The 23,884-nt window shown below is 34.9% G+C and overlaps 1 protein-coding gene across 1 annotated transcript in view; it reads left to right on the top strand.

The window, feature by feature from the left end:
- Positions 1 to 23,884, top strand: part of LOC130076244 (probable phospholipid-transporting ATPase IIA) — a 52,782-nt gene that overhangs the window by 16,757 nt on the left and 12,141 nt on the right. Inside the window, exons 13-23 of the mRNA XM_056241262.1 lie at positions 3,649 to 3,761; positions 5,756 to 5,965; positions 10,342 to 10,503; positions 12,089 to 12,181; positions 12,300 to 12,383; positions 16,379 to 16,549; positions 16,880 to 16,978; positions 19,219 to 19,308; positions 20,479 to 20,623; positions 21,552 to 21,616; positions 22,942 to 23,097. Coding sequence (XP_056097237.1) covers positions 3,649 to 3,761; positions 5,756 to 5,965; positions 10,342 to 10,503; positions 12,089 to 12,181; positions 12,300 to 12,383; positions 16,379 to 16,549; positions 16,880 to 16,978; positions 19,219 to 19,308; positions 20,479 to 20,623; positions 21,552 to 21,616; positions 22,942 to 23,097 — 1,388 coding nt within the window. The remainder of the gene's footprint in view (positions 1 to 3,648; positions 3,762 to 5,755; positions 5,966 to 10,341; positions 10,504 to 12,088; positions 12,182 to 12,299; positions 12,384 to 16,378; positions 16,550 to 16,879; positions 16,979 to 19,218; positions 19,309 to 20,478; positions 20,624 to 21,551; positions 21,617 to 22,941; positions 23,098 to 23,884) is intronic.

Genomic DNA, 23,884 nt, shown 5'->3' with positions numbered 1-23,884 from the left:
AGAAAAAGGGTGTGACTTGATTTTGTCCATGGGGAGTTGATTGGATTGTTGTGGTTTTCTATTGGTGGATCCCATGTGTGTGTCAGGTGATCAGAGAAGAGAAGAGATGTTGCTGGAAGAGGGAGGGAAGTTATTTTAACGGCACGTGAATTTAAAAAAGATTGTTGAGCGTGCATAGATAAATAATTTATAATAAATACTGAAATAATCCATAAAAAACAAGAAATGTCAATTTAGATTTTATGATGACTTTATTGAACTGTAAAAGCGTATGTAAAATCTGCATTTTCTTTGTTGACAAAAGTTGACATTAAAAATGCATTTTAATGCATTTGCCTTTAATAGTGTGAGGCACACTACCGTTCAAAAGTTTGGGGTCGGTAAGTAAAACAAAAGAGAAGAAATTAATGCTTTTATTCAGCAAGGATGCATCGAATTGATCAAAAGTTGACAGTAAATACATTTATAATGTTAAAAAATATTTCTATTTCAAATATATGCTGTCCTTTTGAACTTTGTATTCATCAAAGAATCCTGACATTTTTTTATCACGGTTTCCACAAAAATATTAAGCCGAATAACTGTTTTCAACATTTTTAATAATAATGTTTATTGAGCATCAAATCAGCATATTAGAATGATTTCTGAAGGATCATGTGACACTGAAGACTGGAGTAATGATGCTGAAAATTTAGCTTTGCGTCACAGGAATAAATGACATTTTTTAAAATATTCAAAAACATTTATTTTACATTGTAATAATTCTTCACAATAAAACAGTTTTTACTGCATTTTGATTAAATAAATGCAGCCGGCTTGGTGGTCACAAGAGACTGCATTAAAAAAACGTACATATATATATATTTTTTTTAAGTAATCTTATTGACTCCAAACTTTTTAACTATACTGTATTTCAGAGTAAAGCAGAATATATTGTAGGAAATAATGTAGGGTGAGATATTGCTTTGGTTGTAGAGTTATCTTTATAAAAGGGCAAGTTAATTGTAAGAATGAACATTTTTATGAGACTCAGGAGAAAAGGAAAAAGGAAGTTGTGAGTTTGACAGTTAAATTTATGTTCCTTAATGCAAAGGGCTTTTCTGAATGAACCAAAGCAGAAATGAGACCATTATGCTGGTGTTTGAGAGTTGATAGTGCTGAAGTGTTTCCCTCAGTAGCTCACAGGTATCCGAGGCTCTTGCCATGGGGCTTAAACCTGTGTGCTGAGAGCGCAGACATGCCACTTATTACAGCCACAAATCAGAGATGACCTGAAGGCTCTCATCCTCACGCACTTGCCACACAGAGTCAGTGAGCTCTACCCTTCAAATTTATGCTTTTGACCGCCTGTAAAATGATGGCCTCTTTCCCACACGGACACTGATGTAGCTTGACTGAGCCAGTGAATAAAGGGGGTCGGAGGTCATTGTAATGTAAGGGTTAGACCAGCGACGCCTGACTGAAATACTACCGTGAGGCTCTGTTAAAGAGTGGCCAACGCAAGAGGTGTCAGGAAACGAACCTGAGGCTCTTTGTCATTAACAAGCCATTAGTGTTAATATTGTGTAGTCTGAGGTTTTTGGCTACAGGAAGTGCATGTCGATCTGGGAAGGTTGTTAGAGATTGACATTTCCTTTCACAGATTTGTCTCTGTTATCGGTTATGTTCGAAATTGAAAATAGTGTACTGCATGCTGTACAGTATGTACTGTGTATACCGTCTACTATTTAAAAAAACAGTATACTCATATAGGGCTGCACGATTAATGGAAAAAAATCACGATCTCGATTCAAACATAAATGCGATCTCATTTCTTAATGATGGCGATTCACTTCTGTGTATTTCCCTGCGTTCAGATCATGCTGCATTCACGCGTTATATTGGTCACACTCACACAATAACTAAACACTATTAATTCACCAATCAATCATACGGGCGTTTCATCAGGGAATGTCTAAATTAAAGTTGATGCACGTGAGCAGTGCATATTTTTTTGGGCTTGCATGTTAATCAATGAGTGCATTCACACCGGGAGCAGGAGCAGCGCGTGAGCACGCTCAATTAAAGTGAAAGCACACTTTTGATGGACAAAATAAATATGATTAATTTCACACAGAATAAGCATGTCTAGTCAGTTTTAACAAGAACTGAAGTAGGCAAAAAAAGAAAATGAAGACTCAAAAATATTTATAGAAGATTTAGGCTACCCATTTAAACTTGTTTGTAATTATTCAGTTTGGGTGAAAGTATGGTGTATTATAAAAAAAGCTAAAGTAAACTAGCCAGAAAATATTATATATAGCCTACACTTTCTTTTAGTTCATGTAATACACAGACAGCTACATAGGCTAGCACAACCCCAAAACACCAGCTTAAACATTTTAGAGTTTTTTTTTGTTACTGCACTTTATTATACTGTATGTCCTGTGTTTTTTCTTGTTGTTGTTGTTTGTTTTTTTGTACTTGAGTGCAATACATTTGATGAAAAAATGAGAATCGTGATCTCAATTCCCATGGAGAAAAATCGTGATTCACATTTTAGCAAGAATCGTGCAGCCCTATACTCATATCCTGCATAATGAGTTTGAATTACTATCATCAAAGCGGAGGTACAGAGTTCCCAAGATTCAACAAAGTGAGGCTGAAACACTCTTTTGTGCATCAGGCTATCTTAGCATTGAACAAAACACTTAATCAGAAATCAAGAGTATTGTGAAGTTGTTGTGGCTGTATAAGTGTAGTATTGAATGTATAATGTGGGAGGTTTAAGTGTATGTCGATGTTTAATGTATCTTTGGTTGTTGTAAACAGAGACACTGTTATGCAATAACCATTTCAGACTTGTCTTACAATAAAGTATATGGCATATATTTTACAGCTAAAATTAGTTGTGGTGTATTGAAGATCTGGGCTGGTAACTGATAGATTACTGTAATTACTGTAATATGGATTATTGTAAGAAAGAAATAATAATACTGATTGAAAAGACTGTGAAGCTGTTTCATTCTGCTCTCTCTGGGTCAGCGCCAGTGAGAAGACACATCTGAATGTTCACTGTGATCCTACTGGTCAAAGGTTTAATAGACAGAGCTGAATTGTTGTCATTTAGAAAGACGTGGGTGTTTGAAACGAGATCCGGATCTTTTAATTGTGCAGCTCCACTATATAGCTTTATGACGGTTTTCTTTGTTTCAGTACATCAGGTCAACTAGTTGAAATTATAGTTGAAGTTAGTTTTATTCCAGTAAATGTTCATTTTGTTTATTTTATGTTTTTTGTTTTAGTTTTATTTGTAATTACCCCGTTGTGAGCTTGATCTAGACATTTGATCTCATTTTATTTGATAGGGTTGTACCAGTAAATGCATTTTAATTTGGTTTAGTGATTTTGTGCTTTTTTTTTCTTCTTTTTTTCTTTTTAGCTTTAATTTTATTATTTATTTCAGTTTTGGTTTCAGCAATTTTAGTACTTCTTACTAATATTTATATTATTTCAGCTTTATTTCAATGAACAAAGACCATTTTTAATCATTTTAGTATTGAATGATACTAAAACATCTGCTAAAATGAATATACTTATAATTATATAAGCAGATCTGTTTATTTAGGCAGGATGGGTCCCCTCTTCTAATGTTAATGGTTTTCACAGGGACTCTCACTCAGAACGAGATGGTGTTCAGACGACTCCATCTTGGAACTGTGGCGTACGGGATGGACTCCATGGATGAAGTGCAGAGTCACGTGTTCAGCGCTTACACTCAGGTATTCCCAGGATTCTCTGCGTGGCAAAATGAGCATGCTTGCTTGCGCACAAATTCACACACACCAAATAACAAAATGCAAGTAATATGTGCAAATGTACAATTCTGCTGTAGATATTTGGCTCTACTGTTTATATCTCAGCATATCCAAAGCATAATTTATGTTTTTGCAATAATGTCAGATTTATCATACATTTGTTATGTTTTGGTTATGTCTATCAACTTCTTTAAAAAAAGGAGAGAAAATAATCAATTTTAATAATGAATAAAAATGTCGATCTGAGAAATCTAATGAAAAATAATGAATTTAATCCCAAATTTGAGCACATAATAACTATAATGTGCAATGGTCATGGGTTTGATTACCAGGGAATGCATGAACTAATAGGATGTGTACCATAAATATTAGTTGAATAAAAATGTCTGGCAAATGTATAAATGTAAATGTGTCGTATTGATGACATGGAATTACTTGTGATATATATTTTTGGTCGTAGCACCCACCTATAATATGCAGATTTGGATGCAGCCTGTCACTGTATAACTGGCCTTTTTAGAAAAGCCGATCACAAAGCACTATTGTTTAGCTTTTGTCCAGAGAACAGAGCAAAGTCCTTGTAAAATGAGTCCCTTTCACTTCTTACTGATATGTTTAGTCCGTTTGACACCAGAGGTCACTGAGGCAGGAAACCGGGGTCATAAGTACTCCGGCCTCTCAATAGCTTATATACGAACTTACAAACTCTGTCATTAGCGCTCGGAAATGTGCGCTCTATAAATAGTAGCTCAGTGCTAAAGGTAATTGTTCATATATGTAACACATCTGGGAGCATTTATGAGTCCTTTTTTTCAGGATATTAGCAAGGGTCGGTTTATTAGCAATCAGAGACGTGGACATTTTTATCATTATGTCAAGCCAAAGTGCTCATTTTTGCTTCAAATCTGGTCATAGAGAATCAAACTAAGGAGAATGCCTCTTTATAGGTGCACTACATTAACTGTCTTTACACTATAAACAATTTTTAACTATGTAGTTAAACTAACTTTACAAATGTGTTTGAGATGTCTCATTTTGAAAAATTCAGCATCACATACTTCCTTTGTGGAGAAAGCAATCCCAGAATGCATTGCGACAAGAAATGACCCCAATATTTCTAGATATATTTAGAATATTTACTTAAATTTCATTCAGTAACTAAAAGTATTGAAAAAAATAGTTTAGTGTACTTAGATTTTGTAATGTTTTTGAAAGAAGTATAATACAGTAACGACAGTGATATTGTGAAATATTATTACCATTTAAAATAACTGTTTTCTGTTGTGATAGATTTTAATTTATTACCAGAATAAAGTTCAAAAGAACAGCATTTATTTAAAATAGAAATCTTTTGTAACATTATACAAGTCTTTGCTGTCACTTTTGATCAATTTTAGTGCATCCTTGCAGAATAAAAGTATTTTTTTTATTTATTTTTTTTAAATCTAATGACCCCAAAAGTTTAAATGGTAGTTTGATTACAAAATCATTTAATCATTTAACCTTTAAAAATGATTTCAGTCACCAAGCAGTACATTTAAAGGGATAGTTCACCCCAAAAATTAAAATTCAGTCATAATTTACTCACCCTCATGTCTTTCCAAATCCATAAGACTTTCGTTTATCTTCGGAACATAAAAAATGAGGATCTTTTTAATGAAATCTGAGAGATCTCTGTCCCTCCACTGACGGCTACGCATCTGACACTTTCAAACCCAAGAAAGGTAGTAAAGACATTGTTAAAGTAATCCATGTGACTCCAGTGGTTTAGCATAAATTTCATGAAGTGAAACGAGTGTTTACCACTTTATTGACAGAATTATTAATGACAGAATTAAAATTTTTGGGTGAACTAACCTTTGAACTTTTGTACGTTAATCAAATCAGTTATGATCACCACTTTATTGTCATTTTAGATTGAACAAAGTTGATAATCATGTTAAATCTGATGTCCACAGCCCCCTCATGACCTCCAGGCCTCTCGTGCACCGGCCGCCACCAAAGTGAGGAAGACCATCAGCAGTCGAGTGCACGAGGCGGTGAAGGCCATCGCACTGGTGCACAACGTGACACCGGTGTACGAGTCCAACGGCGTGACGGATCAAGCGGAAGCTGAACAGCACTATGAAGACACATGCAGGGTTTACCAGGCCTCCAGTCCAGACGAGGTACTGCAGTCGTATTCATGATGCTGAGATAACCCTTATATCAGAGAACCCGTAACACTTTACAGGAAGCTTTTATTAGGGACTGTTTACACCTGGCCACTTCATGCGTTTTCTCAGATCGGATAGCTATCTGATTTAGCAAAACTATTCCATTTACACCTGGTCACATAAATGTGTTTTTGCAAAACGGATATAAATCCGATTTTCAATTCCCGCGCTATATGCAGATTTAATGGAGTGCACGTCACCGAAAGCAACAGATATTGCGGCATTTTATTGATCATCAGCTAATTTCAAAATCAAAGACAGCAATAAGAGAGAGTGTTAACAGAACTCGTAAGATCATTTTGTTTCTTTACTTTTAATGAAGATGATTGTGTGTTAAAGGAGAACTCCGGCGCAAAATGAACCTTTGGTCTAATAAAACATTGGTACCTAGTCAACCGTTCTCTGAGATTTGTTTTCATGATAATCGAATGTAAAGAGTTTTATCTCTAAAAACTGTTTAGCGTATAGCGCTAGTAATGGGGGCATCTATTAAGTAAAAAGAAATTGCTAGTTTTTACCACTAACAAGGGTCAAAATAGCCCCACACGAACACAGTAACATAATGAGGGTCTCTACATGCAAAACGAAGCATTGAGAACTTTGTAAGTGTACAGACCGTTTAATAAGAAGATAAAGATAAAGACAGTCCACTTCGTGTATACAGACAGGAGCCATCTTTGGAAAACAGTCTCGACTAATCAAACCACGAACGCCATTCATACAGTTCAGAAGTTCATTGAACTTCATACAGTTCAGCTCACTTAGCACGTCGTTCGTGGTTTGATTAGTCGAGACTGTTTTCCAAAGATGGCTCCTGTCTGTATACACGAAGTGGACTGTCTTTATCTTTATCTTCTTATTAAACGGTCTGTACACTTACAAAGTTCTCAATGCTTCGTTTTGCATGTAGGGACCCTCATTATGTTACTGTGTTAGTGTGGGGATATTTTGAGCCTTGTTAGTGGTATAAACTAGCGATTTCTTTTTACTTAATAGATGCCCCCATTACTAGCGCTATACGCTAAACAGTTTTTAGAGATAAAACTCTTTACATTCGATTATCATGAAAACAAATCTCAGAGAACGGTTGACTAGGTACCATTGTTGAAAGCGCTATATAAATGAAGATGACTGACTGACAATGTTTTATTAGACCAAAGGTTCATTTTGCGCCGGAGTTCTCCTTTAAGCGTCTGCGACTTACTTTCACTTTGATTTGCGATAATTTTCGGCGCGTTGGCTTGATGAATAGATGCTCATCTGCTCATCTGCAGTGATGCGTGTCGCAGTAGCGTCGTCATATCTGACTATAACATGACATATAGCCTATATAACACGCTCTCACACGTTTAATTTTTTAGCATTTTTGGGAGGAGTAAAATTTACATATGTGGTTTCAACAACCAGATGCATTTACACTTGTCCAGTTTCGTCTGGAATGCGGCCCAGACCTCCTCCTGATGTGGTGTGAGCGATCGCATTCAAATCCGTCTCGAATGCGTTTCGGAGGGCATTTACACCTGGTCTTTTCACGATCGGATAGCTATCCGATCACAGAAAAGGCATGAAGTGGCCAGGTGTAAACAGCCCCTTAGTCAGCATTAGTTAACTACTTTAGTTAACATGAACTAAGAATGGACAATACTACTGAAGTATTTATTCATCTTAGTAGTTCATTTTAATTTCAACATTTACTAATACATTATTGAAATCAAAAGTTGTATTTGTTAACATTAGTGAATGCACTGTGAACTAACACGAACAAACAGTGAACAACTGTATTTTTTTGAACTAACATTAACAAAGATTAATAAATACTGTAATAAATGTATTGCTCATTATTATTTCATGTTAGTTAATACATTAATGTTTACAAATGAAACCTTATATGAAACTATATACAGTATATAAATGGATTACAAATCATATATTTAAAAAAAAATAGCATTCATAAAACATGAGCATTTAAATAACATAACATGAGCATTGAACTATTTAAAAACTTTTTTAAAAGCTGAACAATTTGTTTATATATATATAATGTAAATATATAAATATAAAAATAATTTTCGGGGGAAAATAGTTCTCGTGTATGTGAGTCTACACACTGCGCAGATATTAGATGATTCACAAATGATGATTCGAGCCTTTGGCATATTCACTTCTGCATCCGATCACTTCTGCAGATGTGCCGTCTCATATTCGATTATTTCTGGCCACCAAAACCAAATCTTTTGGGCCAGGAGCGAGTGATGCATGCAGTGATCAATCGACCCATGCTGTGGTTACGTGCCACGTGGGCACCCAGCGCATCATTACTGGTTTGGTGTTCACCACTGCATGCCAGCGCACTGACTGTATGTGCGTTCAGGGAGAACTGACTGCATTCATTCATGTTCTGGAGCAGAAGCCCTGACGTTTGTCGGAAAGACACGACACAGCGATCTGGTGTTATTTTAGAGACGATGGTTGCTGCTTTAGCCGTGCTTTTCCCCCCTGATATTAAAGGAAATCTATTTTAATACACTCGTATACCAATTTTTAAAAATTTATTTTAATACTTCTATTCATGTTGGCTTCATACCTTTTTGAAGCCAAAATATTTGATTAGATTACTCCTTCTTGAAAGCATTTGTATACACATCCTAACCATTATTTACATTTTTTATTAGATTTTGCTAACAATTAATACCATTTGAGAGTCTGAACTAACCTGTGATTGAAAAGATTAAATTATCTGAACTTTTTTTTAAAGGACCTTGACAGTCTTTTAAAAAAAAACATTTTTTTTAAAGATATTACAACATTTCAGTCTTTCCAGTTCACATTCGTTTTAATAGTAACAATACAATACGTTAAAGGTTCAAAAAAAAAAAAAAAAAAAAAAACACAATCAAGTGACCAATAAAGAAAAATAAACTTGTGACAGATTTGTATCCCATGACAAAAATAGTTCTAGTGACATATTATCCATTAAAAATTTCTAAATGAATGTTCATTACTGATATGCATTTCTTGTTTGTAATTAATTTAAGAGACTTAAAATAAAAATCCACCTCTATCAAAAACAACTTAAATGATGGTGAAGAATTCTGGAATTTACATTTATGGATATGAAACTTGCCTAACAAAATGTAAAGATTTATTATAGTACATAGTTTCTTTTCTTTGTATTCAAAATAAGTGATAATGTTCTTCCCCTCAATGTTGATTTTGTGTTTTGTTTTACATAATAATGCATTACTGTATGAACAACCATAGGACCTTGACAGTCTTAAGGGGCTGCCGTTCTCTCTGTGATGTAATTTCCTGTTTTATGGTTTTCTTGTCACGTGCCAATAACATTCCTGCATTGTTGGCTCTACCACACTGTCTTTCATTCAGTGAATTAAAGTTTTTAAAATATCATTTTTTTTAAACAAAAATATTTTTTGAAGAAAAAAATTAAGACCCAAATATTTTTTACTTGTTTTTTTTAATTCAGAAATTGAAAACGTTCATATAGAAAAAAAAGTATTTAAGTATAATATTTCAGATTAAACATCATTTTTGAAGAAAGATTAAGACCTTTTTTATGTTTAATTCAGAAATTGAATACAATTTAAAACAAAAATTATTTTTGATGGAAAAAATTAAGATCTAAATATTTTTTGTTTAAAAGTTGTCTTTTATTTTAATTCAGAAGTTGAAAACATTTATCGGAGAAGAGAATTTAAAAAAAATTTTTTTTAATGTATTATTCATCGTTTCTTTTTACATTTAATAGATAAAACAAACACACACAAATAGTTTGAACAAGTTCTTCTCAAAATAGCTTGGATAAGCCTCATTTGTTGGTTTCTAACAGCGAGGGCAGTTTTTCGGCAGCAGTCCGCCCATCTGGATACTGTGAGATATGTTATTAGCAGCTAGTCAGGGAGGGCATAAGAAATCAGGTTTTTTGATCTCTCTGTAACCCTTGGTCTGGAAGTTATTGGGCAATAACTTCTGCCTCCCAGAAATACCCCCCTTCAGCATCACACTAATGGATGGCATCTGGTTTGCCTTTATCTTCACGTTCCCTGAAGAGAACATGCTTATAATTGGTGGCTCATTGCATACTTGCATTTTCTGCGCCACACGTCCAAAAAACAGTTGCAGGAAACGAGTCGAGATGTTAAACGAAATGGTTCTGTGTTTGATTTTGAGTTTGTGGCACGTTTAAATAATTTGCTTACAGTGTAGACCGACTTCCTGTTTGTTTATGACGATTGTTTATGAAACTCAGCAGTTTGCAAATGTGTAAATGTTTATGTTTTCTCTTTTGATCTGTGTGTCTCATGCACTAGGTGTCTCTGGTTCAGTGGACGGAGAGTGTGGGACTGACGCTGGTTGGCAGAGATCAGTCTTCTATGCAGCTGAGGACACCTAGTGGACAAATTCTCAACTTCACCATCCTGCAGATTTTCCCCTTTACCTACGAGAGCAAACGCATGGGCATCATAGTGCGAGTGAGTGTGGCATGCAGCAGTTTTGGATCATCTTGAAACAGAAACATTGGTGTCTGTAAACTCCCTTAACTTATAAACTGACTTGTTTGACATACAGAAGGGAACCATAAAATCTGAGATCACGTAAAAATCTGGATGAATAAAATAAGGGAAATCGGTATTAAATTAGAAAAATGCTAAATATAAGCATTTTCACTACTAGTCTGAGATTTTGAAGCTGCATTTTTGTAATTATTTTATATATTTTGTCATGTTTAATGGGTTGTTGATGGGTTTTGATTTTTTTCTCTCTAATTTTTGTATAATTGCAGGCAAGTTTACCTCGTATTAATTGAGAGATTACGCATTTGTACTCTAAAAAAAATCATTTGTCACCACAGGACAATTATTGAATAATTATGGTGGACAAATAATTGTGTTAACATTTGTTCATGCGTCGGACTCGCAATGAAAAAGACTTTTACAGCATTTATTAATCTCGGTTAATGTTAATTTCTACATATTCTAATGCATTTTCAAAAATGTTAGCATCAAGTTAATTAACATTAGTTAATGCATTATGATCAAACATAAATTAACAATGAATGATATTAAAATTATACATTTTAAAATAAAATAAGATTATAAATTTTAAATGAATTATGAATTTAATTTGAAAATTTAAATACAATTATTAAATTTAATTTATGTATAAATTAATTTGAAAATAAAATAAAATAATAAAATAAGATGGATGGATACATGCACCCTCACAATTCGAATATAATGTGATTTTGGCAATATTGCCTTTAAACTTTACCTCATGTAAACAAAACTTCGATCAAACTGATGTGATTAAGCTCGTAATCGTCGTAGTAACCATAATAGCATTAAACTGTGGCGTACGCCGATTTTAATCACAATAAACAGTCATGTAAACGCCTTAATCTCATGATAACCGCTCTGACCAAAGTGTGCATGTGCTCGGACGTACACGGATGCCGTGTGTGTTTTTCACACAGCTTCATGATTCATGAATGAACTCAGTCACATTTTTCTCTGCTACTTATCTTAGTGCCTGGCAACTATATATTTGAACACCCTAGTATCTTTTGCACTGGCAAGAACCACTCACATTTGCTCCAGAGAACTTGAAAATCTAGTTTGTACTCTACCCTTTTAAACAATGTGATAATTGAAGATCAGCCCCAAAATTATATGACTAGACTGGCTGTTATCTGAGAAAGTTGTGACCCTGCCCTGGGCTTGATGACTAACTCTCCCCGAACAAACTCTCAGCTATTGTTGTTGGCCTGGACTGAAGCCTGTATCGGTGTTTCAGGAAATCAGCAACTGAACCTGGTTTCCTCTGCAGAATCCTTTTAAATTTTAAAACGCCTTCAAGGACGATCAAGGAAAGCCTAAATGAATCTCCCATAATGCTTGGAAAAATGCATAATGCTTACCTGTGAACTTTTCCTGTTTTGTTTGGTACATTGAGTATCATTGATCCTGCTTTCTAGTGTTGCCATATTCCTCAGTGTCCACTCTATGCATATATAATAAATGATGTATTAACAAAACATATTCTGCTCATGTTTGTTAGGACGAATCCACCGGAGAGATTACGTTTTACATGAAGGGTGCTGATGTGGTGATGGCTGGTGTTGTTCAGTACAACGACTGGCTGGAGGAGGAGGTAATTTCCCTTTTTTTCAAACAGATAAACAAATACAAAATGATATTTACGTAATGCTTATGCCAAGAAGCTTCATGACTTGTATGTTGAGAATTTGTTTTCTTTCTTCCTTTATCAGTGTGGGAATATGGCCAGGGAAGGTTTGAGGGTGCTAGTGGTGGCCAAAAAATCTCTAACAGAAGAACAATACCAAGATTTTGAGGTGAGTTTCCAACACTTAGTCATTAGAAAGTCCGCTATGGAATAAAATGTAGGGGTTAATAATTCGTATTTTGTTTATGATCAAGAAAAGTAGATGTAGACGTATCTTATGTTCATCAAGGCTGCCTTTATTTGATTAAAAATACAGTAAAAACAGTAATATTGTGAAATATTGTTACCATTTAAAATAACGGTTTTCTGTGTGAAGATATTGTAAAATGTCATTTATTCCTGTGATCAAAGCTGAATTTTCAGCATCATTACTCCAGTCTTCAGTGTCACATGATCCTTCAGAAATCATTCTGATATGATGATTTACTGCTCAAGAAACATTTCTGATTATTGTCAATCTTGAAAACAGTTGTGCTGCTTAAATTATTTGTGGAAACTTTTACATTTTTATACATTTTCAGGATTTTTGGATGAATAGAAACTTCAAAGGAACAGCATTTATTTGAAATATATATATTTTAAATATTATATATGTAGTAATAATAATAATATATAAGATAAATATAATAAAAATAATGAATAATTTTATAACTAAATGATTATAAAATGATTATATATTATAAAACGAATTATAAAAAGTATTTGAAAAAAGAAAAGAATAGACAATATAGGCAAATTTACTGATTTACACAAGTCACCAAGTTGTGTGCGCCGTCTTTCACAGAGGGTTTCAGCCACCAGGAGGAGGTTACGACTGGCTGACGGCCATTTGACTCTCAAATGACAAATAAAATCAAGCTATTCGACTCAAGCTATAATAGGCCATGAGACGGGACCCCAAATTTGGGCTACCGGTACCATTTTGAGGGATTAAATTTCTTTTTGATTTTCATGAAGGTACACATCTCTAGTGTTAGAAAATGTGTGATAGCATCCGATCCATGGTAGCTTTCATTAGAAATCAACACCTATATCATCCTACCTCAAGGTAAGGTGTTCAGTGACTACAAGAGAGGAAAATGTATCCTTTTATAATTTAAAAAATTTATTTAAAATTTTTTTTTTTATTATTATAAAAATGTATAATTTTTTTTATAAAATTTTACATTTATTTAAAGATAAATTCATTTATCCTTTTTCTTGACATATGTTTGAAAATCGTCCTCCGTAACTAAAAACTACCTTGAATCTAATGCTATCACACATTTTTCAAATACAGGGTCATATACCTACACAAAAATCACCATGCGGTTTAATCCCTCAAAATGGTACCAATCAACCCTCTGTCTTACGGCCTATAACAGAATAAGTCACCTTTTTTGAGCTGTCAGTCAATTGAAATTTTAATCAAATTATTTACATTCAAGGTTGACTTAATCTGATAAAGACAGGGTGCAAGATTCATTGCAGTAATTTTTTTTGCACTTTTTGTAATTAAAAGCACTAAATTGACAGCTTATTAACAGCTTGACTTTCTTTTCCATCAGTGATTTGAGGAGGTGAACCAGTGGCCAAAAGTGATGTCCAGTGTGGATATTAGTTTTTAATGACCCTACATGTTTGATTAAACCATCAAAATATGAGGAAAATATTTTATTTTATGTTTTTAAAAAATATATATTTTAAATATGATGGAAGAAAAAACACTAAACTTGGTTAAGGTATTTATCTGGCAAAATTATTAAGCAAAAAAGGCAAACTACAGCTACAGGTTTTATTATACTATGCAAAACAGGAAACCTCATACCTTGACTGTGTGCAATCTAATCCTTTTTTTATATTTTGTTGGTTCTCTCTTGTTTTTGCATGTGTTCATAATTTTTTTATGACAGTCTGACCAAAAATTATGTCCGTACAATTTGGCATGTTTCATTGCGTTATCATCACAAAAACAATTGACTCCAAGCACGACTACATAAAATGCATATAAAAACTGTAAAAATTTATAATAATAATATTTTAATAAAAGTTGAAGATGTCAGTTTTCCTAGGCTGGACATCACTTTTAGCCACTACTGTATATATTGAGAGAAACAATTTCTGTTTTTTGTTTAAGACACAGAATAGTGATTCTTAACTGGTGGGTTGTGACCCAAAACCTAACCATATTATGGTGCATTATTAGACTTGTAATATAAATAGGCTTATCAACCTTTAAAAATGGAGGAGAAAAGACAGTTTTGTTCTTGATCATCAGGCCGTACATCCAGTTGAGCTGAAATCAAAATATTTTGGTGCAATATCATGTTACTGTTGCTTGGTAATATGACTATGCCAATGAAATATGTGGGCAATGTGTCAATTTTCCTTTTCGGCCTGTATCATATAGATGGCTTGAGATTTCTTGGTGTTAATGTTAAAATTAATAAGGCTCATGTTTGATTTTAAAGACATTTGCTGCATTTTAACTTTCTTGTATAGTGTCCAATGTAAAACAGGTTCCTGAGAACCGCTGGTATAGACAGTGACCTTTGGATGTTTATAACTACAATATCCAGGTGCTGATCTATATTTATCCGGATTAAACGTTTCCTAGCAACCATCCATCGTCAACAGTAATTGTCATAAAGAAATGTAACATGTTTTCCACAGGGAACACCCCCAAAACGAACGTTACCCCGCCCACACGCACAGAGAAAGAGTTGTTTCTTCTCACAGGCCCACGTTCCCACTCTCAGAGCTGAAGTGTGTAATTGTGTTTGAGCGAGTGGGCGGCAGTGACTCACCGAGTGTGTGAGTCACCAAGTGAGAGTGTGTTCCTGTGTTACTCGCAGTCGCACACATTGTTTGGTCTTTATCTCACTGTGATTGTGGGCCGTGGCCTCAAAACTGCGCTCTGGCTTCGCTCAACAGAGTGGCAAATCTTTTTGAGGGGTCAATGCAAGGGTGTGTCATTTTGACACTGATTATTTGACTGCCGATGCCTCTGGTTTGGAGTATCAGGGGTCTGAACTTTCTCTTTTGACATGTCTGATATGTTTGCTTTGATTTCAGGAAAAAATACTGAGCAGTGTTTAGAGATGAACTTTAGCTAATAACCATAACAGTTATAGAACATGTGAAAAACATGAACAAATGTAACGCACAATATGATATTGTTAGATCAATAGATGTTTGTAGACTGAAAAATACCATTATAACAGTATTATAAGTAATACGTTTTATAAGTAATATTTAATATTCATTTTGTCTAGTGTGCTGTCAAATTGATTAATCACATTAAAGTTTGTAAATAAGTATGTAAATATATGTGTGTGTGTGTGTGTATATATTTATATATATAATATGTATATATATATATATATATATATATAAAATACTCATACATGCATACACACACTCACACATATACATTTACAAACTTTTTTGTTAGATGCAATTAATCACGATTAATTGATTTGACAGCACTAATTTTGTCAAGATAATTATTTTATAATACAAATATGTTTCTTGTATAATAATAATAATAATAATAATAATAATTATTGTTATATTATTGTCATTACTACTATAAGAAATTATTTTTATTATTATTATTATCATGTATATATAATGTAATAAACACACTTGCCTAATTTGCCATTAAAGCATATTATTTTAATAGTTACCCCCATAAAATGTTGTTTCTTTCCTTAAAAGAGGGATTAAATATAAATGAAATATATATGCATTATATATATATATATATATATATATATATATATATATATATAAAAAATGATGTATGGAAATTTTGTCTCAAAATATAATCACATTAACTCCAAAAAACATCAGATTATTTATTATACTACTTATTGACTGCATTTATTTTGGAAACAGTGATCTGTGTGCTCACTGACTGCTACAGTGAGCAATTATGACAGCTGGATTCATTCAAATGTACAAGAATCATGGCATTAAATCTAAATAAATATATTCTTTATTTATATTGAATTATTAATACTCAAGATTTAATTTTTGGTGGATAAGTAAACAAGCCCCTAAACATGATGTCAAATAAATGTGTGTTAATATGTTGTGTGTAACATGTCATGTGTGCGGCAGGCTCGCTACATCCAGGCCAAGTTGAGCGTGCACGATCGCTCGCTGAAGGTCGCCACAGTGATCGAGAGTCTGGAGATGGAGATGGAGCTCTTGTGTCTCACTGGGGTGGAGGACCAACTACAGGCCGATGTCAGACCCACTCTGGAGATACTGCGCAACGCTGGCATCAAAGTCAGTGTCTGCACGTACAACATGCACATACAATGAGATTTTAATGAGCTGCGGAGCACAATGCACCAAAAATAGAAGCGTTCCTCAAAATGTCTTGACATGCAACGCTCAGTTGGTGTTTGCAACTGGTTAGGACAGAAACTCAAATTAACTTAATAGATGTGATTTATCAATGCTTATTGCTTGGTTTGGAACAGTGAAATACAGTCTGTCACATGTAGAATTTCACTGTACGCTTCTAAAATGGTTTGTTTGTTGACGTGTTGTCAACACAAGCGCTTGGGTACATCAATGTCAGGCCTAATTTAACGAAACCTGTTCTTTGTCCAGGTTTGGATGTTGACCGGGGACAAATTAGAGACTGCAACCTGCACAGCCAAGAACGCCCATCTAGTGACCCGCAATCAGGACATCCACGTGTTCAGGCCTGTAAGTCCTCTCCAGACTTCTTATTTCAACCTTCATTTTTAAATAGGTCATATCTTGCACTTCTAAAATGATTTATCTATTGATGCAATTTAAAATAACTGTTTTATGTTTATATATATTTCAAAATGTGATTTATTCAAAGCTGAATTTTTAGCATCATTAATCCAGTCTTCAGAGTCACGTGATCCTTCAGAAATCATTCTAATAGATACATTTCTTATTATTATCAATGCTGAAAACAGTTGTGCTGCTTAAAGGAGAACTCCAGCGCAAGATGAACCTTTGGTCTAATAAAACATTGGTACCTAGTCAACCGTTCTCTGAGATTTGTTTTCATGATAATCGAATGTAAAGAGTTTTATCTCTAAAAACTGTTTAGCGTATAAAGCTAGTAATGGGGGCATCTATTAAGTAAAAATAAATCGCCAGTTAATACCACTAACAAGGCTCAAAATATCCCCACACTAACACAGTAACATAATGAGGGTCCCTACATGCAAAACGAAGCATTGAGAACTTTGTAAGTGTACAGACCGTTTAATAAGAAGATAAAGATAAAGACAGTCCACTTCGTGTATACAGACAGGAGCCATCTTTGGAAAACAGTCTCGACTAGTCAAACCACGAACGACGTGCTAAGTGAGCTGAACTGTATGAAGTTCAGTGAACTTCTGAACTGTATGAATGGCGTTTTTGGTTTGATTAGTCGAGACTGTTTTCCAAAAATGGCTCCTGTCTGTATACACGAAGTGGACTGTCTTTATCTTTATCTTCTTATTAAACAGTCTGTACACTTACAAAGTTCTCAATGCTTCGTTTTGCATGTAGGGACCCTCATTATGTTACTGTGTTCGTGTGGGGATATTTTGAGCCTTGTTAGTAGTATAAACTAGCGATTTCTTTTTACTTATTATATGCCCCATTACTAGCGTTATACGCTAAACAGTTTTTAGAGATAAAACTCTTTACATTCGATTATCATGAAAACAGATCTCAGAGAACGGTTGACTAGGTACCAATGTTTGATTAGACCAAAGGTTCATTTTGCGCCGGAGTTCTCATTTAATATGTTTGTGGAAAACCATGATACTTTTTTTTTTTCGTCAGGATTCTTTGATGAATAGAAAGTTCAAAAGAATATTTGTGACCGTATAAATGTCTTTGCTGTTACTTTTGATCAATTTAATGCATCCTTCCTGAATACAAGTATTAATTTCAAAAAAAAAAAAAAAAAAAAAAAAATCTTATTGACCCCATTTTTTTGTAGTAGTGTGCACGTAAGCTCATTAAAAAAAGTCTCCCAAGTGTCTCCAACGCAAAAGTGGTCCCAAAGTGGGCTTGATTGAGTTTAGTAGCGTTCTGTGAAGCAAACAGGGAAAGTAGCATCCTGTGCCCTCTCTATGTGAAACGTGACTCTACGAGCTGTTGTGGAGTTCCCTTGTGGCGTGCTGCCACAGAAAGATAGGCCGCTCTGAGGAAGGTTGAATCTTCCCCACAGCAGCGGTTCCTGGAAACAGAAGACAATGGCTGGCACAACATGAAAACAAGCACCTCGTTCCCTCTGGATCGAAGAGGCATCTGGATTGGCTTCCTCGTGGACACAAATGGCATCCAGATAGAAGTCTGGTGTGTTTGAAATTGACAGATGAATTGCTCTGGTGCGAACGTCCAACAATTAAAAAACATCCTCCGTTGGCGAGGAGCTTCGGGTAGATTTATGGGAACAAAATTGGTTGTGGTTCATGCTTTGGAGATAACTAAAAGGGAACAGTTCACCCGAGTTGTATACTCACCTTCATGTCCAAACCTGTGTGACGTTTCTCGAATGGAAAAGAGCAGCCTGAGCATTCTTACTAACTTCTCTTTTAGTAGTTCACAGCAGAAAGAAAGTCATATAAGTTTGAAAATGACTTTGAGTTTGTTTACTCCTTTAACCTTTCAATCTAACATCTCAAGAAAGCCATATCTGCCCAAAGCCATCTGTAAATACAAAAACAACAGTTACTAATGGTGAACTTCCTGTGTGAAACTTGCAGACAGCAGGCAATGTAAACCTCACAGTTTAGACGGTTGAGCTGATAGCTAGTTGAGTCTGCCACGGTCTGCCACGCAACTGACAGCTGAAGTTAAAGTCTTGTGATCTTGCTGTGGTTCACCGCTGAGATCATTATCCGAGTGGCTGATTGTGTGTTTGTATGAGAAAAAACACTCCTGATGGTGATCTCTCCCATGTGTTGCAGGTAACCACTCGAAGCGAAGCTCACCTTGAGCTCAACGCCTTCAGGAGGAAACACGACTGCGCGCTGGTGATATCGGGAGACTCTCTGGAGGTAATGTGAGCCCACATGTACACATTACATTCGAATGAACCCCTTACACTTCTGCCAACTTTAGTGCGTAACTCAACCCCGCACTGTCTGTGCAAGCATCTTGAGCTATTACTTTTCTAAGCATCATGTCGGACAGTTTTGCATTGGCAAGAACCACTCACATTTTCATTAGAAATGGATATGAACTTGAATCAGAGTACGGATAAATCTGTAGATATGATAAGTGTAAAACATTATTAATATAATGAGGTTAAAGGCCCTGTTTACACCTGGTATTAAGAAGCGTTTTGGTCGATCGGATCACAAGTGGACGACACTAAATACAGGTGTAAACAGAGTCTAAACCGTTTTGAGCTTGTCCACTTTCAACCACTTCCAGAGGTAGACGAAAACTCATTCGACCGGATTGCTTTCGTAGTGTAAACGCTCGTGGCCGAATGTGTTCGAACAGCCACAAAACACCGCCTACTCGCCGCCTGCTGACCTAATGTGTACAAATTATGGGAAGCGCGCTAGCCAGACGGGATTTAAACTTTGTCGGCTGAAGATCCAAATTTAGTTTGAAGATGAAAAACGTGCCAAGCACAATGTTCTCTCACCATTCCTGATTTCTAACACACACTCTAAGCGTTCAGCGTGATCTTGCGGCTGTCAGAGCAGAAACGAAAGCTGATGCTCTCTGTATGCTTTTCTGTCGTCGTTCTTATGTAAATTACGCTAGCTTATTTTGTGCATTAGATCGAAAGATCTGAAAAGGCCCATACATAGACCTTTCTGTTGAAGAAATCAGGACAGAAGTGGTTAAAAGTGGACAAAAGAGACGGATTAAAACACCAGGTGTAAACAGGAATGTGTCTTCCTCGTCTACTTGGGATCCGATCGACCAAAACACATCTTAATACCAGGTGTAAATGTGATTCATTTATTTATTTCAAATGTGTGTAATTCATGTGAAATTCACAGATGACATTATGTGGATTTTATATTCTGTTCTGATTTTTTTTAGGTGTCTCATAATGTTTGAATGTTTGATCAGTAGCTTGATTAATTTATTTATCCTACACATGGAGGTTTTGTGTCATTCTGTGTTCTAATCTACAGTATTAATTTGTTCTGTCTGATGTCTCGTTGAATGGCCTGTTCTCAGTCCTGTTGTTGTTGTTGCTGCAGGTCTGTCTGAAGTATTACGAGTATGAGTTTATGGAGTTAGCGTGCCAGTGTCCGGCCGTCGTGTGCTGCCGCTGTGCTCCCACACAGAAAGCTCAGATTGTACGTCTGCTGCAGGAACGCACCGGCAAACTCACCTGTGCCGTGGGTGAGTATGCAGAAGCCATTGACACTGTGCACTTCCTCTAACCCTCAATCAAATAAATATACAGCGCTGCAGTGTTGACATATTATTGTAGGCTTTCCTCGACAAAAACACAGTAGGATTGTCCCCTTGGCTTTTGGATTATTGTAGAAAATAAGCTTTGTGATTTACTTGCCGACTGGACAAGTAGCCTTATTAAAACTTCATTGACAAAAAATAACTAGGAAAGCAAGAATGATTCTGATTTTATTACAATCATTGTAAACAGCGATTGATAACGGATAGTGTATTTCTTGTAACAAGATCGCACTCTTTTTTTTACATATGGTCATGAATAAACACACTTAAATGAAGTAGGCCTAATAAAAAAGATTAGTATTATTTATCTTTATTAATAAATATAATAGGAATGAACAGCTATAGACATTTGAAGCTATAATTAAAACATTGTCCCCCAGTTTCACAGACAAGGCTTAAGCTAGCCCCAAACTAAAATGTTTGAGCTGTTTTAACTGAAAGTAACTTGCACTGATATATCTTACAATATGTCAGTGCCATTGTTTTGTCTCAAGATGCACACCAGAAATGTTTTTTTTTTCCTAAGGCACGTTTATAAAAGCTACTTAAATGTCTCACTTGAACGAAGGCGTAATCCTGGCTTAATCTAAACCCTGTCTGTAATGTACAGAACAAATCTAGATAACTAGCTAAAGATAACTGTTCAATATCATCCAGTTCAGCCCATTGCTGATATCTGGAAAAAACTAAGCATTAATATTAGCCGATACCGTCATCAATATATAATTTTCCATTGCACGTTTAATCTTGACATGTGACATAACATCAGTTTTATTGCCCTTTCATAAGGTCTCAATCTGGGTCACGACACCACCTGTCACTGGCTCATCGTTCACTGTTTTCTCTTTCTCAGGGGATGGAGGAAATGATGTCAGCATGATCCAGGAAGCAGACTGTGGCGTGGGAGTGGAGGGCAAAGTAAGAGCTACCAGTTCCCCGAGCAGCAGCCCCGTCACACACACTGTCACCTTCTTCCGGAGTCTTCCCTCCATCTGCGCTCACTGTGTCAAACACACTCCGTACACAGGCTCTTTTCAGACCACTGCTGAGAGACTCTCACATTTCTTACATTACATGGCACTGAAAGCATGTAAAATGACTCCAAACATTTACACACAACAACTTCCCATGACTGATTTACAGCGTGTTAGTTTTAAATCAAAATTCACCCTATTTATTTTCTAAATAGAAGTTTCTGGTCTTATTAATGTTATTTTAAAGAGTACAATGTCTGTTTTTATATATATATTTAATTGAAATAACTATCTCAGCCCCTGAAACAACTTTAATTGGTAATCATATTTTAATAAATTTTATTTCACTTAAGCGGTAAGGTATTTCAGGCCTTGCTATATTGAGTGTATTAGCATACAAATATTAAAAAAAATTAATTTGGTCAACTAGTTTAGCAAAATTTTATTTTTCTTATTTAGTTTGATTTTTTTTTTTTAGACCATTTATTAGCATTTAACAACCAACTAGTCAATTAATGTGTTCAGCTAGTTTATCTAAAGGTTTTTTTTTTCTTATTCATCTAGATTATTATGTCATAATAATCTAGATTATTATGTCTTTTTTCTTATTCATCTAAATTATTATTTATTTTATTTTAATAGTTCGGCTAGGGATATAATGTATATGAAAATATCTAGCTGTATTGACCAATCAGGACCATCCATATTAATATCAGAAATATGTCACATTACGGATGTCAAATACTTTACGAATGGCACATCATTTTATCATTTTCATTTTATCTTAGCCTGGACAACCAAAGATTTCAAAATAAAAAAAAACCTTCAATTGACACTACAGTTTAGTTCAGGAAAGTCTGATTTCAGGAATCCCATCCTGAGGTGGACTGCCAATTTAGAAACACGTTTTAGACGTCAGACGTTTTATGAGTCTAAATGTAGCTGAAATACTACAAAGCCAAAGTTGACCCACTTGTGATGCGTCAAGCGAGCTTTCCTGGTCATCAAAATGAGACGTTATGGGAAGGTTAATTGATATGGAGTCATTCATGACTAACACAGTAAGCCTTGATTGACTTTGACGTGGGTAGATGGGACGTTGTTGTTTTTCTTCTTCAATTTTTGCTTTACCCAGTCACTCCTAGACTACCCAGTGATCCGAAGATGCTTAATATAGCCCGGCTTAATCTAGAAAACATTCTTGCTCATGGTCCAAAAAAAGCGTGTGTAAGCACTCTGACCTGTTTGTTTATTTCTCTGCGTGTGCAGGAAGGGAAGCAGGCGTCTCTGGCTGCAGATTTCTCCATCACTCAGTTTAAGCACTTGGGCAGACTGCTCATGGTCCACGGCAGAAACAGCTACAAACGGTCCGCTGCACTCAGCCAGTTTGTCATCCACCGGAGTCTCTGCATCAGCACCATGCAGGTAGTGTCTGCTCGAGTAATTATCCACCACTAGCCCATGAATCACAGTAGCTGCAAATAAACACAGTGTAGTGTTGAAGGTTTCAGGTCTTAAAAAAATAACATGTATTGGTCAAAACTACACACACACACATATATATATATATATATATATATATATATATATATATATATATATATATGTGTGTGTGTGTGTGTGTATGTATTATATATTAATTACTAATTTGGTGTCTATGAATAATTTAAATATTGATTACCGTTTTTATAACACTAAAAAAAAAATAACCCAAAACTACCATGGTATAATTTTTTTTATACATATACCAATGTATTACCATAGATTTTGGAGATACACCATGATTTCTTTACATGATTTAAATTATTTTGGATGAGGAATCATAGTAATACCGCAATTTTTTGGATATGTCCCATGGTAATGTTGAGATATTTTATTTTATGTATTACATATAATATTTATTTATATGATTATAACTATATTTATTTTTGGATATAATACCATGGTAAAACCATCATTTTTGCATGTGTACAATGGTAATTCCATGATACTGTGTCTTAAATATAAAAAATATAAAAGAAAAACAAAACACTAAACTTGTCACTATTTATCTGACAAAATTATATATATATAACGGCAAACTACAGCTATATGTTTTTTGTTTGTTTGTTTTTTTACTATCCAAAAAACTGCATACATTGACTACAACATAATCAGTTATAATTTTTTTTAAATACTTGTTTATGTATGTTCATGATTTCTTTGCATTACA

The sequence above is a fragment of the Rhinichthys klamathensis genome, unplaced genomic scaffold, assembly GCF_029890125.1.
Source record: "Rhinichthys klamathensis goyatoka isolate OS25496 unplaced genomic scaffold, OSU_Roscu_1.1 h1tg000635l_1, whole genome shotgun sequence".
Taxonomy (NCBI): Eukaryota; Metazoa; Chordata; class Actinopteri; order Cypriniformes; family Leuciscidae; genus Rhinichthys; species Rhinichthys klamathensis.
The sequence above is the reverse complement of the archived record's forward strand: the minus strand, read 5'-3'. Positions and strand labels throughout refer to the sequence as shown.